We start from the raw sequence: 23,878 nt of genomic DNA on the forward strand, positions 1-23,878 counted from the left end.
GGCTGCCACTGTCGGGATTTGGTAATACCTACTACACTCAATTAAATAGCTCTGGGAACTCATTTCCGGGGCTATTAAACATCCCCCACACACACACACCATAAGAGCACACACAGCTGTCCAATAATACATGTTTTCCAGGTCTCCTCCAGCATCACAAGTGAAATAATTAGCTCCACCTGTGGATCTTTTAAAATGTGTCAGTGGGTAATGAGTAAATCTGTGCACTAGCTTGGTGACCTAGAAAACGTGAACTGTGTGGGGTCCTGAGGACCGAGTTTGAGAACCACTGGTTTAGACGCCCAAACCAGGATTTCAGACTGGGTTAGCCACTTTTCGCATCTAAACCCAGTCCTTTTATACATTAATACTAATGGGCGTCTAATCTGAGCAACAATTGAATTGCTCCAATAGACGCCAATTAGTCGCCCAGCGCCAACAATTGAATTCCCCCTTAGTGTGTGCATATATGTATACACACATATATATGTCAGGGTCACTCCATGTCAAGTGGACCAATTTTGAAGATCGTCCCCAACTGCTGATTGTGCACTTCAGAGTCGGTGACTGTTGCACCCACCACCACTTTGAGGGACATAGTTTTGATACTTTCTCCTTCATCCACTAGGGGACACAGAAGGCTTCATGTCAGTGGGTATAGATGTGTGCTAACCAGGAGCTTTAAATTTAGAGAGCTCCCCCCCCTCTATATCCCCCTACATGCCAGCCTTAGTATTGTGCCCAAGGGAGCTAGTCATACTTTGGGCTTCTCCTCAGGGCATAGTTTAGTTTAAAGATAGGTAAAGATGATGCTGCAACAAGCATTGAGGACATGACAGGCAGCTGTCTGCCCCTGCCGGTCTGCGATGATGGAGCTGCCAGGGGACCTTAATTCAGCTGTTTGCGGCTCGTGCACAGGTCCTCTGCTACAGAGACCACTGTCTCTGGGGTAGTACCAGGACACACTGCATGCGGCGCATGTTGTGGTCCCCCATTAGCCTCGCCCGCAGCCTCGGCAGTTACTGTGAGTATATTCTGGCTCCCCGATTAGCAGGGTCGCCAGGCACAAAAAAAACGGTGTGTACTAGCAGCGGCAGTCCGCGGGCGCCATATTTAGCATTTAAAACGGGCATCATAGCAGGGGTGGAGCCTAATGCTGAGATCTGCTCCTTGCACCCAGCTGCCCCGGCGCTTCCATAGCACAGCCGACGGGCATTACAGTACTGCTGGGCTGTGCTGATCGTTTTGACAGCCACACCAGGATTTGTGAGTGATCAGTGGGGTTAGGCTTTACAGGAGGAGCACAGTGTTATATTATTGCTGTGATTTATGCATAGCGCTTTGGCACTGCTAACAGTACTGTTTGGGTGGGTGTGGCTTTCCGCCCTTATCTCCTCTTACACTGTCCACTACACTACTGTGTTTGTATGTCAGTGGACATCCTGGAAGAGGCTTGCACAAGATGCGCAGAAAAGTTTACACAGGGACACTCTTCTAGCTCCCTGTTGTGTGACAATTGTGATTAAGAGCAGCAGGCTCAAGGATCACTCCAGACGCAGGAACCGCCGTCTTGGGTGGCGCAGTTCACTTCTGTTATGTCACACCTGTCTGCAGAACTGGAGGCATCTCGTAAGGATAGAGAGGTTTTCAGATCTCAGAGTTCTACTCTCACACCCCCTGAACCAGCCTGGGCTCGTTCCCTAGCTAAGTCGGTGGAGGGGCTCACAAAAGTCACAACCACGTCCCGCGCCCCTTCAGCGGGGGACTTCACCACAAGTCCCCAAGAAGAGGCTGTTACCCTCAGTCCTACAGTCAGATGACTCTGAGGATGAGGATATGCCCTCACTAGAGGAGGGCGAGTTTCATGATTCTGGGGCCGAACAGGTTCCGGGCGACCCGGAACCTTTGTCCCAGGGGATAAAAGCTCTGATTGTAGCAATACGTCGGGTATTAAACGTGGAGGAAGAGGACCAGGGTTCTGCTTGGCCATCTATAGTAAAAAAACAAAGATAGGCTACCTCTTTTCCAGCATCTGAAGAGCTGGATTCTATCCTGACCACTGCCTGGAGACACCTTGATAAAAAATTCCAGGTATCCCTTTGACTTTTGTTCTCCTACCCTTTCCCTGCAGGAAGCTATGTGAGAATCAACCCTCTGTAGATCCCACAGTGTCTCGTTTATCCAAAAAGACTGTTCTGCCAGTACCAGGGGCCATTTCCTTAAAAGAGACTTCTGACAGGCAGTTGGGGGAACACCCTAAAGTCCATTTACACAGTAGCGGGCGTGATTCTTCGCCCTGCGCTAGTGGGCTGCTGGGTCAGTAAGGTTATTGAAGCTTGGGCTAAACGACTATCCGAAGGATTATGGACAGGACTCCCAGCTGAGGAATTAATTCCTTTAGCAGAACAGATTGGGGAGTCGGCTGCTTATCTTGGCGAGGCTTCAAAAGATGTATGTAATTTGACTTCCGTTCTAGCAATATCGGCCCGCAGAGCTCTTTGGCTGCGACAATGGCAGGCTGATGCAGAATCAAAGATGGTGGTGGAAGCTCTTCCATTCACTGGTGACGTCCTGTTCGGACCCGGACTGGACAAGTGGATCTCCAAGGCTATGGGGGGTAAATATACTGATCTCCCCTCAGCTGCTCCAGCTTCCCGTAAGCCTTTCAGTCCTTTCGTGCCTCAGGAAGATTTAGAGGCCGTTCCAGAGGAGGACCTACCACTTTTCGTGGTTCCAGAGGTAGGGGTAGAGCCGCACCAACCTCAACACACCAGGACAATAAGCCCTCCACCAAACCCAGTGCATGACTGGTTTCCCTCTCACCTGGAGGACCCCAGGGTGGGAGCTTGTCTTCGAGATTTCAGGGCAGTGTGGGTACAATCTTGCCTGGACGCCTAGGTTCGGGGCATCATCACCCAGGGGTACAAACTCGATTTCCAGATCCAACCACCTCCTTGTGTTTGGTTCCGAAGCCAGACTTGATTGGTCAGACCTATTCTAAACCTGAATGATCTCAATCCCTATCTGAGAGTATTCTAGTTCAAGATGGAGTTCCTTCAATCTGTCATTGCGGTGCTCGAGGAAAACGAGTTTCTGATGTCTTTGGACATAAAAGATGCCTACCTCCACATACCCATCTGGCCGCTTCACCAAGCGTTCCTACAATTCGCATTTCGGGACCCACAGGCTCCTCATACGACATGGTTGGATCATGAACTTTCCCAAGTCCCATCTGCAAAATACAGAGGCTTCAATTTCTGGGGATGATTCTGGACACTGTAAGTCAGAATATCTTCTTTCCTCAGGAAAAAGCACCGACGAGTATCGGTGCAGCTATGCATCCGACTCCTTGGGAAGATGGTTGCGACCTTCAAAGCCATTCCATACGGCCGCTTCCACTCCAGGACTTTTCATATGGACCTCCTCTCCCAATGGTCGGCATCCCATCTATTCCTTCACCAACGAGTGAAGCTGGCCCCCAGAACTCTGATATCTTTTCTCTGGTGGCTGAATTCATCTCACCTGTTGGAGGGCAAGAGGTTAGGAGTGTGGAATTGGATTCTCCTCACCACAGACGCGAGTCTGATGGGATGGGAGGCAGTGACTCTGGCAAACCACTTCCAGGGCCACTGGACTCCACAGGAAGCGAGACAGCCCATAAACATCTTGGAATTACGGGCAGTGTTTTATGCTCTTCTACTAGAGCATCACCTGTTGCGGGGTCAAGCCGTCAGTCCAATCGGGCTACGCTGAGGCGGTGGCGTACATAAACCAACAAGGAGGCACCAGAAGTCAGGCAGCAATGAAGGAGGTAATCTACATTTTTCTTTGGGTGGAGGAATTCGCCGTGGCAATATTAGCAATATTTATTCCAGTTGTAGACAATTGGGAGGCCGACTACCTCAGTCGTCAGTACGTACATCCTGGGGAGTGGGCACTCCATCCCCAGGTGTTTCAACAGCTTGTTCAGAGGTGGGGCAAGTCGACCTCATGGCGTCCAGACACCATCTGTACTGCTCTCGGACAAGAGACCCGAAGGTCGTGGCAGTGGACGCACTCACAACACCCTGGCGGTTCCGATTCGTTTATCTTTTTCCACCAATTCCTTTTCTGCTTCTGCAACGCATGAGGAGGGAAAGGGCAAGGATTCTGTTAGTGGTTCCAGATTGGCCCCGCAGCGCAGAGCTTGGTACTCCAACCTGCGTCTACTGCTGATAGACGATCTGTGGCCTCTACCTCTGTGAGAGGATCTCCTGCAGCAGGGTTCTTTTGTCTATCCAGATTTAAGGCGGCTACGTTTGACGCCATGGCTGTTGAAAGAGCAATCTTAAGGCGAAATGGGATCCCAGCTACTGTAATCCCTACCATGCTCAGGGCCCAGAAGGAAGTTACTTCCAGACACTACTATCTTATCTGGAAGGCTTATGTGATCTGGTTGGGATTGCCCCCTACAACATTCAAGGGTCCAGGCTCCTCCTTTCCCTACAGGCAGGATTCTCAGCGGGCGGGCCTACATCTTGGATCCCTGAAGGTTCAGGTTTCAGCACTGTCCATTTTCTTCTAGAAGAGACTGGCTTTACACCCGGATGTTCAGACCTTTTTGCAGGGGGTTATCTGTTTGCAACCTCCCTTTGTCCCTCCTACGGCTCCGTGGGATTTGGATCTTGTCCTCTTTCTTGCAGTCTTCACTGTTTGAACCATTACAGACTGTTGAGTTTAAGTACCTGTCATGGAAGGTGGTACTTCTCCTAGCTCAGGCTTCGGCCAGGCGAGTGTCGGTGCCCGGGGCTCTTTTCCTGTCGTCCTCCATACTTGATATTCCATGCGGTCCATGCGGTTAGGGCTGAACTCCGTACGCAGATAGCATTCCTTCCTAGAGTGGTCTCTGCGTTCCACATAAACCAGCCTATTGTGGTTTAACCAGCTTCCAGATCCCTGGACGTCGTTAGAACCATCAGGATCTACATGGATAGGACCTCATCTCTACAGAAAACAGATTCCCTGTTTGCCCGGCATGATTTTGCTGCTCCTGGTTGGCCGGCTTCCAAGCAGACTATTGCATGCTGGATCCGTCTGACCATCAGGCAGGCCTATGTGGCCTCCTCCAAGGAACCTCCGGCTTCCATCACAGCGCATTCCACGCACTCTGTGGATCCCTCATGGGCTGCTGCCTGAGGGTCTCCAAGACTCAAATTTGTCGAGCGGCCACTTGGTCGGGCCGACATACCTATGCGACCTCTGCCTCGCAATACAGCCATGCTGTATTGCAGGGTTCTCATCACTCTCCCGCCCGGTATGGGAGCCCCGGTGCCATCACCACTGTCATGAAGCCTTCAGTGTCCCCTAGTGAATTAAGGCGAAAACAGGATTTTGGTACTTACCGATAAATCCGTTTCTCCGATTCCACAGGGGACACTGGACGCTCACCCGGCGCTGTTCCTTCCTGCCATGGTTGGTTGTCATTCTACATTATGACTGCTTGTTTTTCTTTGTTCTGCTGTTTTTTAGAACCTTTTTACACATGTTATGTGTTTGTCATTATGTGTACTAGCTTCACCTCCTCCTTTGCAGTTTGTCTTTCCAGCTCTCCTCGGGCACAGTTTCCTAAGACTGGCTTGTAGGGGGGAATAGCTAGTCACACTTTCTAAATTTAAAGTGCCCGCTCCCGGTTAGCACACATGTATACCTACTGTCCTGAAGCCTCCAGTGTCCCCTGTAGAATCGGAGAAAGGGATTTATCGCTAAGTATCACAATCCTGTTATTGCTTATTATAAACTAAAAATTTTCCAAAGTTAGTCTGTCATATATGCCAACCTTCATGTAATTATTATTATTTTTTTTTTTTTTTTTAAACATTATCCACCCCATCATTTTGTCATGTCAGGCATTGTAACACATCCCAATAACCATTTGTCATTTGGCTTTCTGGTCCCTAATTATTGAATCCAGAACACTTGCTGCTCCTCCTCCTTTAGTCATTTCTCTGTTCCCATCCCACGCTGGTTAAGTTGCCCTTCGCAATACCACAAAAACTGAAGTAATTGTGAAATATTTAGAGATCTGTTGCTAAATAGCCTGTTGTATAATGTGTGTTTTCTTATTTGATCTTCCAGTTTCTATGTGGTCTTCACCTATATTGTGAGTACTGCATGCGCACTTTCACAGATAAATAATATTGTTCTGAATCTAGTGTATCTTTTTCTTATCTTTTTTTTGTGTGTGATAGATATTTGCTCAATATTAATACTTCTGAATAATATATAACCAGTTGGTTTCTACCCAATTAGAGGTAGTACACTATATGGACAAAAGTATTTGGCCACACCTGTTAATTATTGAATTGAGGTGTTTCAATCAGACCCTTTGCCACAGGTGTATAAAATCAAGCACCTAGCCATGCAGTCTCCATTTACAAACATTTATACAAAATGGGTCATTCTGATGAGCTCAATGACTTCAAGCTTGGTACTGTAATAGGATGCCACCTTTGCAATAAGACGGGTCGTGACATTTCATCCCTGCTGGATATTCCACGGTCAACTGTAAGTGATATTATTAGAAAGTGGAAGCGTTCAGGTACAACAGCAGCTCTGCCAAGAAGTGGAAGACCCTGTAAAATTCAAAGAGCAGGGTCAACGTTTGCCAAGGCACATGGTGTGTAATAGTCCCCAACACTCTACTGATTCCACAGCTGAAGAGTTACAAACTTCCACTGGCATTAATTTAAGCATGAAAACTGTGTGGCGGTAGCATAATGAAATGGGTTTCCATGGCCGAGCAGCTGCATGCAAACCTCCCATCACCAAGTCCAGTGTCAGGCGTTGGATTGATTGGTGTAAAGCACACCGACACTGGACTGGGGTGCAGTGGAAACGTGTTCTGTGGAGTGACGAATCACACGTTTGTTTGGCAGTCAGAAAGGAGAGTGGGTTTGACGGATGCCGGAAGAATGTTACCTCCCTGACTGCATTGTGCCAACTGTGAAGTTGGGTGGAGGAGGGATAATGGTATGGGGCTAGTTTTCAGGGTTTGGTCTAGGCCCCTTATCTCCAGTGAAGGGCAATCTTAATGCTTCAGCATACCAAGATATTTTGGACAATGCTAGGCTTCCAACTTTGTGGCAACAATTTTGGGAAGGCCCTTTTCTATTCCAACATGACTGCGCACAAAGCAAGGACTATAAAGACATTTGATGAGTTTGGTGTGGAAGAACTTGACTGGCCTACAAAGAGCCCTGACCTCTACCCCATTGAGCACCTTTGGGATGAACTGGAATGGAGATTGCGAGCCAGGCCTTCTCGTCCAACATCCGTGCCTGACCTTATACATGCTCTACAGAATGAATGGGCACAAATTCCCACAGAAACGCTCCAAAATCTTGTGGAAAGCCTTCCAAGAAGAGTGGAAGCTGTTATAGCTGCAAAAGGGGGACCAACTCCATATTAAAGTAGATGTATTTGAATACAATGTCATTACAGTCCCTGTTGGTGTAATGGTCAGGCATCTGAATACTTTTGTCCATATAGTGTTTGTATTCTGTGTGTTTTGTGATAATTTACCAGAAAGTGTTGTATTGCTTTACATAATTTATAAGGGTAATTCAATTAGCTGCGATGGCCGCGAACTGCTCAATCCGTGCGGCCACCCTATAGAGGTACTCAGGAAAATGTGAAGAGGTATTGCATTTCTCGTGATGAGCTCATCCACACATCGTCGAGAAGTAAATGGCTCCCTATGGGGAGGTAATTCAAATGTTTTTATGTCAGTTGTTGGCAATGAGCTCCCATCGGAGCAATTCAGTTGTTGCTCCAATCGGACGCGAGTGCCATCCACATTCTGCTCGCCGCCTCAGGAGTAGATGTGTGTGAAAAGTCCGGCTTTTGGGGTCTAAATAGTACTTTAGACCGTTTTAGGCACTTTTACACTGCTAAACCCAGTCTATTTGTGCACGACAAGCTTGATAATTAATGCCTGCCCAAAACTATTGAATTCCTCCATCGGACGCTTCTCAAAAAAATGTATTCGTCTCCATGTGTTCAATGGAGGGAATGAATATAAGGTGGTCACATCTAGTTACCCTACCCATATGTGTTTTCTTGTCATTCCTCAGCCTGATCAAACTGCAGCAAAAGAAACCCTTAATACTTGCAACAAATGAATCCTTTAATCAAGGTTCTGTATTAAAATGTGATATTTAGGAGATTCCATATGTACCATTATCATATTGATGTGCACTGCAATCATTTTTAAAAATGTATTATATAAGATTACGTGATCAATATTGGACTTATCTAATACAGTATCGGCTATTGCAGCTTTCCTGCTCTTCGTTCCATATTTTGCTGCTCTCATTTTGGGTTTAATAATGAACTCAGTGGTTGCCCAAGCTAGCCATTTCCCATCAGACATTATATTCCATTAACATCAATTTTTGCACTTCTTAGGTGACAGTTTTATCAATGTTGCTGACTTCCAAAACATTTTGCATGAAAAATAAACTTAACCACAGTCTCTCCCACCTCTTAGAACTGTTTGTCCTGATTTTTGAAAACTAAAACCGGTCGACTGGCCTTTGTCAAAATTATCAGCATGTGTTGTCATTGTGGTTATTTCAATTGCTAAAAAAAGACCTGAAAATGTAGGGTGTGCGTCTGCAGCTTTTATTATGTGGTACTCTGCTAGTACTTGGTAGGTCCGCCTTTTGTCCCCAGAACAGCCTGAAGTCTTCATGGCATGGACTCAGCAAGATGCTGGAGACATTCTTTAGAGATTCTGGTTCACGTTGATGGCATCACACGGTTGCTACAAATATTTGCAGCTCCACATTCATGCTGTGAAGGTCCTTGTTCTACCACATACCAAAGATGCTCTATTGGATTGAGACCTGTTCACTATAAGCCAATGGCCCCAACAGTTAACTCATTATGGGAGAATTCAATTCTGCATGAAGGACACAATGGGCGGAATTCAATTGATTATTCCCCCCTTCGCACCCGACGGAGCTATTCTATTGTTGCTCCTGTCGGGTGCGATCAGCTGCTAGTGCTCAATTTCAGCTCGCAGCCCCAGAGGGGTGCGGGCTGAAATTGGCGAAAAGTGTCCTGTTTGGGCGCCCAAACGGCACTTTTCGCGATCGCGCCCAGCACTTTGGTCGGGGTTAGCCGTTTTACGCGGCTAAACCCGACCACTTTGGGTGCGATCAGCGTGAAACGCTGGCACAATTGAATAGCGGCGCGCGATCTCCTGTCACTTTAGAAGGGAGATGCGGTCCATGAAATCAATTGAATTCCGCCCAATGTGCCATCTGCCTGCATCGCTAGTTTACCCTTGCACCCAATAGTGGTGTTAGGAAACTTTGGGGGGAATTCAATAGAACACTCTGTTTAGCTCCGGGAATGAGTGCCCGGAGCTATTCAAATGTCTGCATCGCGGCCGGCACTTAAGTCGGGAGATGCAGTTTATTGCGACTAATGCCCGAGGTTTAGTCGCAGTAAACAGCATTTTCCGACTTGAGTGCCAGGCGCGATGCTATTTGTGTATACGTTAAGCCCACCGCTAACATCGCGACTCTAGTTAAGTCGAATTTCTGCTCACACCACAGGAGGGTTTGAGCAGAAATCTCTAGTCGCGGGTTTACTGTGTGCCCAATTGAATAGCTCCCGGCGCTCATTCCCGGAGCTTAAAACATCGCTTTCAATTGAATTTCCCCCCTTGTGATACCTGTACTACCATTAATTACTGATATACAGCCAGGTATCACTCTGAATTGCTTTATCACCGGCACATCGGTTTGAATTGCATGCACTGACCCTTCCGACAACTGCAGCTATCGATTTCGACAACTGCAGTTGCCGTTCCGCACCACACAGCACTGGAATTGTGTATACAAAAAGCAATGGTTTTCTTTTTTAACAAAGCTGCGTGTGCCACTGGGAGAAAATGACCGGCGCATGCGCAGAATGTATGCAGCTGATGGTCACACAGCGAAAAGAGGGAGAGCGCAATTCGCCCAACAGGTGAATTAACTCCCTCTTTGGCAAAACAAATTATAATAGATGGGAGTAGTGTCTGGACCTGCTTCACCACTATAATGGGCAAAGCAGATCTGGACATTTAGACCCCTTTTCCACTAGTTTGCCGGGTCGCACCCGGAATGATGTTCACGCGCCCATCCCGGGAGCGATCCGGCTGAGACTCCTGTCAGACAGGCGTACCGACCCGGCACTACTGGCTGGTTGATGACACCATCGGCGTCACGTGATGAGCCGGTGATTGGAGATGATCTCCTCTCCAAGCAACAGCTCTTCCTATGCAGAGCACGGGACCCGGGTCTCATCGATCGAGGTTACCCGTTTACACTGCTTCATGAGCTGGATGAACCCTGCCCTTTCACACAGCCTGGGTTATTGCTGGCAGTGGGAAAGGGGTACTGATAGTTAGCCATTTGGCCATACATCTCCCCCCATGCTGCTGAATTAGTCATTAGAAGATGGGTAGACTATGGCATTAAATGGTCAGAAACAATACTCATCTGTGGCATTTAAATGAAGCTCAAATGGTATTAATGAATCCCAAGAAATCATTCTTCACACCATTATTCACCCATTCCCACCAGCCTGAACTGTTGACACAAGGCAGGATTAATTCATAGATTAATTTATACATTAAGTTCTGCCCATGCATTTCACAGCAGCCTGTGAGCCTGTGTAGACTGTAGCCTCCGTTTCCTATTCTTATCTGATAGGAGCAGAAACCGGGATTGTCTTCTGCTGTAGTGCATCAACTTCAGGGTTCAGCGTGCTGTGCCTCATTTAGAGATGCTCTTCTGCATACCACTGTTCTAAGGTATGGTTATTTGACTGTTGTCTTTCTGTCAGCTTGAAAAAGTCTAGCCATTCTCCTCTGAACTATCATTAATGACTTTTTCACCCACAGAACTGCCACTTACTAGATGTTTGTTCTGTACACATATCTCTGTAAACTCTAGAGAAAGTTGTGTGACATTTCACGAGATCAGCAGTTTCTGAGATAAATAAATATCATTTGGAGCCAATAATCACTCATTCAATGTTTCAGAGTCCTTTAGCTCACATTTCTTATTTTGGTTTTGAACAGTTGATCCTCTTGACCATGTCCTGCATGCTTTTATACATTTAATTGCAGCTATGACTGATTCGATATTTATATTGACTGGTGTACTTCATAAAGGGTCTGCCGAGGGTATGTGTGTGTGTGTATATATCTGTATGTGTGTGTGTGTGTGGATATATGTATGTGTATGTGTGTATATATATATATATATATATATATATATATATATATATACACATATACACATATACACACACGCTCACACTCACGCTCACACTGTATGTGTAATGGAAAGTGCAAATTGAATACATCAAGTAGTTGAAATCTAAATGCGGGAAAATGTAAATACAAAGGGATATCTGATCATGGGTCAATCAGTGGTTGCTACTCTTAGTTAGGGGAATTCAATTGTTTTCGCCTGCTGCTGTTGGTGCCGGGGCACTCGGCAGAGCAATTTAATTGTTGCTCTGTTGGGTGCATACAACTGCAGGAGCACACATTTCTGCTTGCAGCCCTCCTGGACAGGCAAGCAGAATTTTGGGTGCCCCAAAGCAGGACTTTAGACAGGTTTAGCCATTTTAAGCAGCTAAACCCTGTCTATTTGGGCGCAGCATGGGCACCCAAAAACATTGAATATCGCACCCGATATTTAGATGAAGCAGGGTGCGATTACAAACACTTGAATCGCCCCCAGTGAGAGTTAATCAGATTTTAACATGCAATCTTGTATATGTGTGAGTGTACGTTACAGTTTTAATATATATAGTCTGTGGTCTGTCACTTACAGGAGCCATACTGGGGAGGTCGGAGACCCAGGAATGTATCTTCTATAATGCCAGCTGGGAAAAGGACAAAACAAATCATAGTGGCATTGAACGCTGCCAGGGAGACAATGACAAGAGGAGACATTGCTTTGCCACATGGAAGAACACCTCTGGTTCCGTAGAAATTCTTAAGCAAGGCTGTTGGCTGGATGATATAAATTGTTATGACAGGTAATAATAACTTGTGTTACCAGTACTACTGAGAAGATTTTGTTATATCTGCCTAAATAGTTTAGTCTTTTACCAGGAAAGCTGCAGTAGGAAATGGTCTGCGTTTTAAGTCTGCCCAATATACCTGAGAATCCGTTAATTGGAAGCTACTATGAATAGGCTGTCACAGACATAATTCCAAGATACTCCAATCTCTGACTGCTATCCGTTACTTTATCAAGTTCAACACTCACTTGAGCTTGAGTGAAGTGGGTCTGACACAGACAAAAAAAGCAACTGGTCTCGCTACAGAAATGTTTTCCTTCCCTATTATATCTCCCACTCACTATTAGGTTGTCTACCACCACTTCAGAGTTTTTAAGGAGCCACTCATTCCAAATAGAAAGTCTCAAGTTCTCTCTACAACTACAAATAAGTCCCATTTGTAATTACCCAAATAATAACCTGTAGTACAGATTACATGTAGCTTGGATTTGCCGAATCCAAAGGCAACATGAATCTGATGAGATCAGAGACCAATCTTATTAAATGAAGTTTAATATGAGACTTATACTCACATTGTTTTAAAATATATACAAAAAAATTAAGAATAACATACAAAGGTAGTCTAAAGCAAATAATTTTCTACAAATTTTAAACAAAATACAAAAATGAACAGAACCATCTCATTTACATGAATCTGTTTGCAGGGAGACGCAAGAAAATTTAGCTATTCCCAATGTCAGATTGGCTCCCATGAATTGTACATGTTCTACGTGGTATTTTAGGTCTGTCTGGCCTGTCACACAGCCCCCTTATGCTGCCTCACATGTTTGTGCAGATGCTCATTAGGTTTTATGGCCCTATGTCCAGAGCATGCTGTCTCTGGAGTGGTGACACTCACCAGGCCAACTTCATGTTTGTGAGAAGGGCAAGCACAAATGTTGCCATTATCTGCCTGTTGGATCATTTACTGGAAGTCCTAATGAGCTATACATAAATCTGCCAGCCTCCCCCTCACATGGCATCTTCTCAGACATGATTAACCCTGCAGCTGGACAGTTCACATCAAAGGTCATTCGCTGGTAGCCATGATGGTGATTAAAAGAAACGCATTTAACAAACACATGTTGCCTAATATCTTATGATCCAAAACATAATCACAACATGTTATATATAAAATCTGGGTGAAAATTGCTGCTAGTGATGAATCTGTCATCCATTCTTTATGTGCATCTCGCCTCTTGCATGCCGACTGGATAATGTCACTATGCAACTTGAAGTTGCTCTGGGAGTTGACTGATCGATAGCTGGATCACTGGATTAGGATTAGGGAGTCTAGTGGGGTTAGGGATAGGTTTTTTTTTTTTTCGAAGGGGGGGGGATTAGGGTTAGACACCCTAGGGGGCAGGTTTAGGGCTAGGCACCCCCAGGGAGAGGTTGGGGTTAGGCACCCCCCCTGGTATCGTTAGGTTTAGGGAGCGGTAAGGTGTGGGGGGGGTGTTAGGCACCCCCGGGGGTGGGTTAGGCACTAACGGGGGAGTTGAGGGTTAGGCACAACTAAGGGAGGGTTGGGGGGTGGGGGAGGTTAGTGTACTTACCTGCCCCTGTCGGGATCTTGATCCTATTGGGCATCCGCTGTCGGGATTTGAACTGGCCGCCGGCATTTCAATCCCATTCTGGATCACCATACTTAGTGCCAAATTCAATTCAGTGCGATGTTGAATAGCCGTAGGAGGGAGATCCCGCAGCTATTCAATTCAACGCGCTGTCTTGAATGAGTTAAGTCTGAGAATGCCGGTTACCGTGACTTAACCTGGGTGTTAAGGCGTGGTAACCAGCATTCTGTCACCAAAGTGCTGGGCGAACGGTTGTTAGCGCAGCGCTAAGCTGGCAAACAGCTGCGCGCCCGCCACTCTTGTCGGATTTCTCCTCGCATCCCCAGGGATGTGTGAGAGGAAATCCTTTAGCTGCCCAAACAGCGCGATGTATTGAATAGCTTCGGGAGCTCCCTCCCGCGGCTATTCAACATCGCACTGTATTGAATTCGGCCCTTAGTTTTTAAAGTAATTTAAAATGTGTTCCCCCTTTATAAGCCTACACACTGCACATGTATAAAGCTTCTCCTCTGCATATTAGGTGGAGTTAGTCTTCCATTCTTTGCATTCCAATATCTTCCAAAAGACAACAAGGATCCCCCACTTAACGCCTCCTTACATGATAGAAAGCTCCTTTTGGAGATGCTAAATTGTAACCCTTTAGCGGAACTGTATTGAGATAAGAATTGAGAAATACTAAGGAATTGTATATCTGCATATTTTAAACCATTAGATGGTAAAAATTTTATTTTTTCCTTATTGTTACATTCAGGAATTACTGTACAGAAAGGAAGGAGAATCCAGATGTGTTTTTCTGTTGCTGTGAAGGCAATGTTTGCAATGAGCGATTCTTCCACTTCCCGGAAACGGAGACTACACATCGTAAGTTATACCATCCTATCCTGCTTTAAACTAACTTATATAAGAGTATTAACAGGTACCTTGTTGCCAGAGGCTCACAGCGATATGACTAGAGCTCCATACAACTAGATAGGACAAGTTGTAATGATTGACTTTAAACCACAGTGACAATGCATAATGGGTATCGGTATGTAATACCGGCTGTCGCGATGCCTCTTGTCAAAACACCCGGCATTAGGCGTCGTAACCTGCATCTCCCGCCTTCAGTACAGGGCGCAATGGGGCCAATTGAATAGCTCAGGGAACGAATTCCGGATCCTTTTCAAAATCGCACACTGCATTGAATCGCCCCATAGTGTGATGATAAAAATGTTGAGGAATACCTTCCCCATCACTTACTTACATAGAGGCTCTTATGTGGAGCTGGTTTTTGAGTTTAATAGGGGACCCCACACTTTTTCCTCCTGTGTTAGTGCTATGGTAGGATATGTGGAAAAAGGTGTTGGTTACCCATTCTTGCATATTAGCAGAGCTTTCAGGCTATTTTACAGTGCTATCATTATAAACCCCATAGAGATTAATTTGTATGGGAAAAACTCTTGCACTTGCATTCTGAATACATATGCAAATTCAAAAGTGGCTAGCACATATCATCTGCTTATAGCGCATGTGGTTTTCTGCCTTCTGTTTGCGTTCTCTGCTGCAACCTCTGTGTAAAGCTGGGTACACACTACATGATGAGTGTACCTGGTCAACCCACGATGCGACGGGTAACATATTGTGCGATCGTTTTACACCGAACCGCATCTAGTAGCATGGGGTCGTTCATCAAATTGACAGATTGAGCATGCATGCTTGCTCAATCTGTTTATGCGATGAACGACCTCACGGGGGAGTGCAGGGTCGTCCATACCGGGTACACATTTTACCGATGTGGGCAATATATCGGCCTGATCCGCCGGATTGGGCGACCTATCATCTAATGTGTACCCTCCATTAGGCTTCTAAAGATTTACAAATTAGTTTTGATGAAATGAACAAACAGATAAGCTGTGACATGTTCTTTGGTCACATATAAAATACCCCTGATCTTTAAAGAGTTGAGTTTATGGGAGATTGGCAAGCAACGAATGGCATATTATTGTACGCTTAGCTGGCAGTTCTTCACTTTCTGTATAACCGTTATTTTTTTTCACTTAAGTTGATGTTAAACCTGTATTGGAGGGTTTTGTTTTTAATTTTTTGCGATTACTTATGTATGCCAATTAGTATAGAAGGGCTCCAGCGCTCGCATATAACGACATGCAGCTTTCGGTTATTGGGCCATATCCAATTATCTGCGAAAACTTAACGTCTGAGAAGTTTTCACACAATTTGTGTGTTTTGGTGTTATCTTGTCGCGTCTTTGTCTATGCGCTCTCCCGTTTTTCACACTATCCTATTACAAAAGATGTGATGTGGCATTCACACGGAAACTGTTAGTGGAGAAAAAAGCACAGCAAGATTTGGGGAAATCTGTCTGTACCCCATATATAATAATAATAAAAAGACTGACCTAGGCAAATCAATTTAGAAATATTAGTGTACCTAATAAAAGTACTTGGGGTTCTTAAATTGTGTTTAATGGCTGTTATAGGCATATTTGTGTAACAGTGGAAAAAATGATAAAATAAGTTTTTCTGGTGAAAGTAAATGCAGTTAAATTAGGGGTACATGAAAATAGGTGCAAGTATATTTTTGTGTCCTAAAAGTGCACTTTAAAAACTGGTAAAAACACACACCTCATGCAGCCGCCTGTAATGTTTAAAACACGTCTCAGCCATACAGCCCCCCAAAATAGCAGAACCACTACTTGAAACCCATTTTCCACTACTTTTAATTTAATTATCACCACAAAAATGACATGTCATTATTGGCAAAATTAAGCTAATTAAAAAATTTTTTTTTCCTAATTTGTCACTAGGGGGGCTGTACAATGGCGTTCTGAAACAAGTCCCCACATTTTTATGCAAAAATAGGTATTTTGCACGTTTTCACCTGCTCTGAGATGGTGAAAACAGTTTGCCAGTTTTTGTGTATAAAGAGAATTCGCACATGCTAAAGCTTTGGCAGTAGGATTGCACGAAATTTATTTTTGTGCGATAAGTTTGCACCTGGGAACACGTTTCGCGTCTAATTGGATATGGCTCATTATATCAGAACTTTCTGATCCCAGAGAGGTCCAGTTTATTACAGAAGATGCCAATGAAAGGTCCCAGTAATATCATCTGTCCTGCTCCACAGAACAAGCAGCAGCAGAACAGTTGTATTCAGTGCACACAGGTTTTCCTTCTGTAAGGTGAATAGCGATGGTCCTGTCATGATGCCATTTGCTCTCTGCTGAATTCTTCACTTTGTTTTACAGCCACTTCAAACCCAGTTACACCGAAGCCGCCTCTATTCAATACGTTACTTTATTCTCTGGTGCCTATCATGGGATTTGCTGTAATCATCCTCTTTTCTTTCTGGATGTACAGACATCATAAGCTTGCTTATCCTCCAGTGCTGGTTCCCACACAGGTAAGTCCTTCATATGTTACATGTGCATTCAGTGACACCACATTCTTCTATAGTACAGTAGTATTCTTATATGGTTTTCTTCCTATGTAAATATTCAGTTATTTGTATGGATTAGTGCCCAGATAGCTGTTACTGTTGGTCAGATAAGAATGTGGAGTAGTCTTGATACTATCGGCACTATTGTTGCCCTGAAGAGGTGTATTAAAACTACTTCAACAACAACAATTGCCACATACGCATTTATCACGGTCATGGTACATGCAGCAGTAGGATATAGGTCTAGGATATAGCCAGTCTGATATTGATGTATACATATGTCATGTACATTTCATAAAGTATCTTGAATTCATTGTCCTAATGCTTGCAGCATGCATTAGTCAGTGTAGCTGCTCAGCTCAACACAGGCTTGTCTATATCAACAGGACCAGTGTCACCAACTGATACCAGACTCTTACCAGTAACTGCTGAGTGAGTAGGAGAGTTCCTTAAATAGAACAAACCCTGATGCTTAAGCCATATGCAATAACCAGGGCTCCACTAGTGGCACCCTATACTGACCATCAGAATGCACTGTGCCTTCTGTCAGCCCCGTACCCTCTATTCTACACATGTCTCTAGGCTGTGTACTTAATAAAACTCTCTCCTTGGGGAATAGGGTCCTGGGAAACCTGTAACAGTCGTATTCAATGTGTTGTACCGTAGGGTGATTGACATTACTTTCTTAAGCTTGCATGGAAGATAACTCTGGAAACTCATTGCAGTTACTATATTAACGGTCTGTCTCAGATTCCAGGTCCTGGTCTTGGATCAGTTATAGGTGGTGGTCTTTTATTTAACCTGTATACATATAGAACTTTGTTATCTTAAAATATTAGGACATTAAATATTGATTATCATAACGTGTTTTCTGTACATACGTTGCTAAATTCAGGCTCTTAGGTTTTTACAATGACACATTGGATATATAGACAAGTCTGTTTCGTCACTGTAGATATGACGATACTTAATGTAAAAGTTCCTGTGTTTCATTGCACATTACTCTGTTACACTGTGCCACCTCCATGGCTGCAGCAACTGTAGTTTTGTTGTAGAATGTGTTTGCATTTCCACAGTTTATAGTCATTTGGGTAAGTGTGCATTAGGGAGGAGAATGACACTGCCTACCCTGGGATTAAACATTTTAATTTCTTTTTGAATTAATGGAAAGTGTAGAAATAATTCTATTTTGTAAATCTGTCAGTTGTGTTCTTCAGCATGGACTTAAGTTGGGTACTCGCCTAAAAGATACACTATGCAGACAAAAGTGATTGGACACTGACAGCAAAGAGATCAACGAGATTTTATTGACGTCAGTACTTTGTAGGTCCACCACCACGTGCAGCGATTACTGCAGACACCCTTCTTGGCAAACTGTCCACAAGTTCCTGGACAACAGCGGGCGGTATGTTTCGCCATTCCGCCTTAAGTACAGTGACCATCTGTGACACTGAAGGTGGAGTCGCCCTATAACGCACCCGTCGCTCCAATTTGTCCCACAGGTTCTCAGTGGAGTTAACATCTGGACTCTGAGCTGGCCAGTCCATCCGGGTTACAGAATTTTCTGTATATCAGTCCAGCGTCGCCCTGGGAACATGACAGGTGGCATTGTCATCCTGATAAAATAATTTGTTTCCATAGAACTGCAAATGCATGGACCTCCCTACCAAGTGTGTTTGCCGAAACCGCCACATTATTGGCCATTTGGAACTCGTGTGCAATGGAATGCATTTCGCTTGCGCAGGGATGTGCAGTCACATTGTCAACATAGTGTATAGCTGCAGATCGACTGATCTGCAGCTATATTTGCAGATACGGTTCATACACATTGAACAACCATCGCTGCCATCTGGATGGGGTCGCGTTGCACCCCCTCCCCGGCAGCCTGTGCAGCTAAGGTACGGGCTGTCGTCTGACCGCCCAAACACACAGCACAATGTGCAGCATGTCTGAACGATGGCGTTCAGACATTTCGTCTGTACACGCTGGCCGACGCACCCACGATATATCGGCCGTTAAATTGAGCTTTCGGTATGTCGGCCATGTGTACCCAGCATTATAGCCACATGGGTGAATAAACTGTGTTTGCTCAGAAATGACCTCTGAATTTAATAAAATGGCATGGTCTCTTTTGTGTGTGTAATGAACATTATACAGAGGCAAGGTGCCTGCTGTCCTTACCAGCGCTGACCATGCAAGTCTGTACTGAATGGTACTCTTATCTTCATGGTGTAGCATTGTCCCCAAATGACAGGGTTGGTCCCTTCCCTACTGTTTGCTTTCTACATTATCTGTTCACACCACATAGCTACTGATCTAAGAATAAACAAGTTTTCCTACCTATATGTGTCCTCTAGAATGACCTTTCCTATGGGTGAAAGTTTGTGATTATGCAGGGAAAATGAACACGTGGAATCTGTATCACAGATGTACTTTCCACGTATCTGTAGCGTATCAGTACTGGGCCGGCCACTGAGTCAGTGTCGCCCTCTAGCCACAACAGTCTTCACTACAGTGTATAACAGACAAAGTATAGTAATGATGGCATATACACTGTGGGTTTTCCTGAAAACTGTGATAGCCGTAGTGGGAATAATAAGTTATTTCTCATCTTAGCAGATAAAGATGTTTCTGGGTCCATTTCCTAGATACACATTTTGTCTCTTGCTTTATGCATTTGTAAACTAGAGTCCTGAGACAGAAGCCCTGTGATGGCCAACTCCATTTGTACTGGTAACCATTAGAAACTGGGCTCTACTGAAAAGGTTTAGAACGATTATAGTGAAATGGACCAATCTCTAATTTTTATTGACATCAGAATAACATTGGTTTAAGCTTCCACAATACATTTGCAAAATTAAGCTGCTGGATACAGGACGTGGCAGAATTTAGTACATTGTTGTGGGACAGGTCTCTACCTGTACAAGAGCTGGGAGGACATTGCCCGATCCTCATAGATAGACCACTGATGGACGTGTTGGTTAAGGATGGAACGTTTCTGGTAGTAATTATATAACTTTACGGTACTTAATAAAAAATAAATCTGTCTGCATAATTTAGCTGGATAATATAAAATTGGGAATCTGTGGATTAATATTTGTCTGTTGGAGTGCCGGCAATGATGATGATGATGATAGCTGTTTTTGTGACACTCCCATGATACATTGACAGTGTCATTCTCTTGTCTTGCCACTTATGTAGTAATTTGCTTGTTTTTGATATGACTGTCTCAGTCTCTGCAGCTAGGGATACAGTTACTTGGGGTAGGCTTTTCTTCATTCAACAGTTGTGATCCCAGTAATACCTTTGTCACTACATGCATTAGACAAATGGTTTATACTTTGTAAAATGGGCCCCTGTAAACAGATTTATATTTCCTCTGATCACTGAATTTCCTATAAATCCACTTTGTGCTTTCTAGTTACTAAAAAAAATAGTTTAGATATTTCTGTACCTTACGGGTAGGAAGTAATGACACACTTCATTTGATTACACACAAGTGACCTGTGTGCTTTATTCAGCAATGCATGTCTCTTCCTGTTGTCCTATTCCGATCATGTATGGTGATTTTTTTTATTACAATAGCAACCTCTTGTGGACAAGAGTAAAAGTGCACCATGCTCTACGTGTGTTAGTGATTACATTGCTGCTTGGCCAGAGCTGCAATTTTCTAATCCTGTTTAGAATTGGCCTAACACACTTGTTGACTTGTAGTCCTGTGGAGATTATAGCAACACATGCAATTCTAGGAATGTTAATTTACCTGAGCTATTAACGAGGTGCAGATAGTAATTCCTTTTGCATATGTGTTTTTCTTCACAAGCACGCCTTTCACATTATGATAGAGGTAAGATGAATTGTTTCCACAGATTGGTAATACCAAATGCTATGCATGATACTTTTGTGGGTTTCTTCAGACTATAACATGCAGACACAAACACTAGCCTGTGCACTTGCTCACTCAGCCATGCTGGATAAATTGCAATGCATTACTAGCAGTACAAAACTCTCTAACCATATCTAAATAAATTGCTTCGCTCACTGATACAGGAGCTGCAACGATTAATGTAAATATGTTATGCTCTGAATGTTTACATTTTTTTTATTATATACCCTAATTTATACCTAAAGAACTGTATGGTGTTGGGTAGAACAGTCTACTGGATTTTATAGTTAAATCCGTTTTTAATAGTTAAAACTTGAAAAATATTTGTTCTCATTTGCGGCATGCATTGTAGCTTAAATATGGCCCGTTTGGGGCATCTCCCCTCTAGCTGTTCCATGTAAACCGATCAGCCATAACATTAAAATCGCTGACGGGTGAAGTGAAAATCGTTGATTATCCTGCTACACTAGCACCTGAGAAGGGGAGGGATATATAAGGTAGCAAGTGAAAAGCCAATTATTAAAGATGTGTTGGAAGCAGGAAAAATGGGCAAAAGTAAGGATCTGATCGACTTTGACATGGGCCAAATTGAGATGGCTAGAAGACTGACCCAGAGCATCTCCAAAATGGCAGGTTTTGTGAGGTGTTAGTGCTTACCCAAAGTGGTCCAAGGAAGGACAACCTGTGAACTGGCGACAGGGTTATTTACGCCAGCTTACATCATTGACCCATCGATGTGCGTGGGTAGCCTAGGCTAGCCCGTTTGGTCCGACTCCACAGAAAAGCTAGTGTAAATTGCTTGTTAATGTCTATGATAGAGAGTTGTCGGAACACACAGTGCATTGCAGACCGGTCAGAGTGTCCATGCTGATCCCTGTCCAACGTCAGTGTGTCTACAATGGGGCATAAAGCATCAGACCATGGAGCAATGGAAGAAGGTGGCTTGGTCTGATGAATCACATTTTCTTTTACATCATGTGAATAGCCGAGTGCAAGAGTCATTTACCTGTGGAAAAGATGGCACCGGGATGCACTGTGGGAAGAAGGCAAGCCAGCATAGGCAGTGTGATGCTGTGGGCAATGTTCTGCTGGGAAATAATGGGTACTAGCATTCATGTGCATAATATTGTGACACGTACCAGCTACCTAAGCGTTGTTGCAGACCAAGTACGCTCCATTTTGGCAACTGTATTCTGTGATGGCAGTGGCCTTTTTCAGCAGGATAATGCGTCCTGCCACACTTAATGTTCAGTAATTGTTTGAGGAACATGACACAGGGCTCGATTCAATTGAACGCGAATTAAATAGCATTGGGAGGGAGCTCCTGGAGCTATTCAATTCAACGTGCTGTTAGGTCTTAAATAGGGTGTTGAGTCGTGAGAACGGGCATTCTCCAAGTAAACTGCCCGGCGCAATGCTGTTTCCGCCGTGCTAGGGGCAGAAAACTGCATGTGAGCGTGACGAAACACGTTAAAGGCTTCACTACCTAATCCTATATGCTGGAGAACCTGATGGTCTCTTTAACCTGGCTTTGAAAGTCGCTTGCAGCTGTCGGTGGGAGAACCGCCCAGCACAGTTTCCGAGGACGCTCAGACTGACTAGTTACTTACCTGTGCTTACCCCCTGGGCATCTCTCCTTGTTACAGCTGGGCTGCTCACTGCTATTACCGGGACTCCGGGATCAGACGGAGGAACTTGGAGTTATTGTTTGATTGCGGCTTCTTGTATTAATGAGACCGTTGCCATTACCGGAGCGCCTGGCTCATATGGAGGAACTGTGAGTTTTTCGGCCAGTTGCTGTCACTTGCTGTTAATGGAGTTATGGATCTACCCATTACCACAGTTTAATACCTCCGAATTGAAGTACGGAATTATATATCCACTCTATTGCCTTGATGGTGTTATGACATCTTTTTAACATATGGTTCATGGGCGTCTGAACATTGGAATAAGGAATATCCCTGTTTTACAAGACTGCTGCTTTTCTCTTTGAACTATTTTTCTGATTTAAATACCAACATTGAATTTTTCTCTCCCCGTTTTTCATCTCTATGTTCAATGGATCGGATGATTCTTGTTTTTATATTGCCTATTAATACTTTTCTTAACAATATTTAAAATAGTACTGTAGCTAATACAGTATTTTTATGCTTTAGAATTTTTCTTATTAAATCATATATGTGAGACACCCTCGTTGTGTTAATTCCCACTGCGCAGGTCCTACATATATTTTCCTGCTGTCTATAAGCCCTCTTTAGAACCTTCACAGTTGGTTCTTTTGGACCTGCAGCCAACTGAATTTTTTTATTCATTGTACGTTATATTATGTTATAAAGGTTTGGAAGCGCCTTGTTCATTGGTGTTGTGTTCTTGCAGAAAACATCATTGCGTAAGTACTGTTGTCGGATTTCTGCTTACACCCATGGAGGGGTGCGTGAAGAAAGCCTTAACAGCGCGCTGAATTGAATAGCTCCGGAAGCCCCCCCCCCGACCGCTATTCAATTGCATTAAATTGAATCGAGCCCAAAGAGTTCAAGGTGTTGACCTCCAAATTCCCCAGATCTTAATCCGATCGGGCATCAATGGGATGTGCTGGACAAAACAAGTCTGAGCCATGGAGGCACCACCTAGCAACCGAACTGAAAGGATCTGTTGCTAGCGTCTTGGTGCCAGACACCACAGTACACCCTCAGAGGTCTTGGGGAGTCCATGCTTCATTGGGACAGAGCTCTTTTTGGTGGTACAAGCGGGACTTAAACAATATTAGGCAGGTGGTTTTAATGTTACGGCTGATAAGTGTTATGGGGCAAATGCAGAGTTGAATGCAAGTCTGTTGTGCCGACATACTTTGTGTGGTGTTGTGCTGTGCATG

General features: G+C 44.4%; 1 protein-coding gene across 2 annotated transcripts in view; it reads left to right on the top strand.

The window, feature by feature from the left end:
• Window positions 1-23,878, top strand: part of ACVR2A (activin A receptor type 2A) — an 82,171-nt gene that overhangs the window by 42,947 nt on the left and 15,346 nt on the right. The window contains exons 2-5 of one of the 2 annotated variants that reach the window (XM_088474869.1): window positions 11,880-12,087; window positions 14,437-14,546; window positions 16,930-17,084; window positions 20,944-20,967. In XM_088474869.1, coding sequence (XP_088330995.1) covers window positions 11,880-12,087; window positions 14,437-14,546; window positions 16,930-17,084; window positions 20,944-20,967 — 497 coding nt within the window. The remainder of the gene's footprint in view (window positions 1-11,879; window positions 12,088-14,436; window positions 14,547-16,929; window positions 17,085-20,943; window positions 20,968-23,878) is intronic. The other variant, XM_088474870.1, reaches the window with a different exon arrangement.

Source organism: Taudactylus pleione, unplaced genomic scaffold, assembly GCF_031769625.1.
Source record: "Taudactylus pleione unplaced genomic scaffold, aTauple2 ptg000156l, whole genome shotgun sequence".
Lineage (NCBI taxonomy): Eukaryota > Metazoa > Chordata > Amphibia > Anura > Myobatrachidae > Taudactylus > Taudactylus pleione.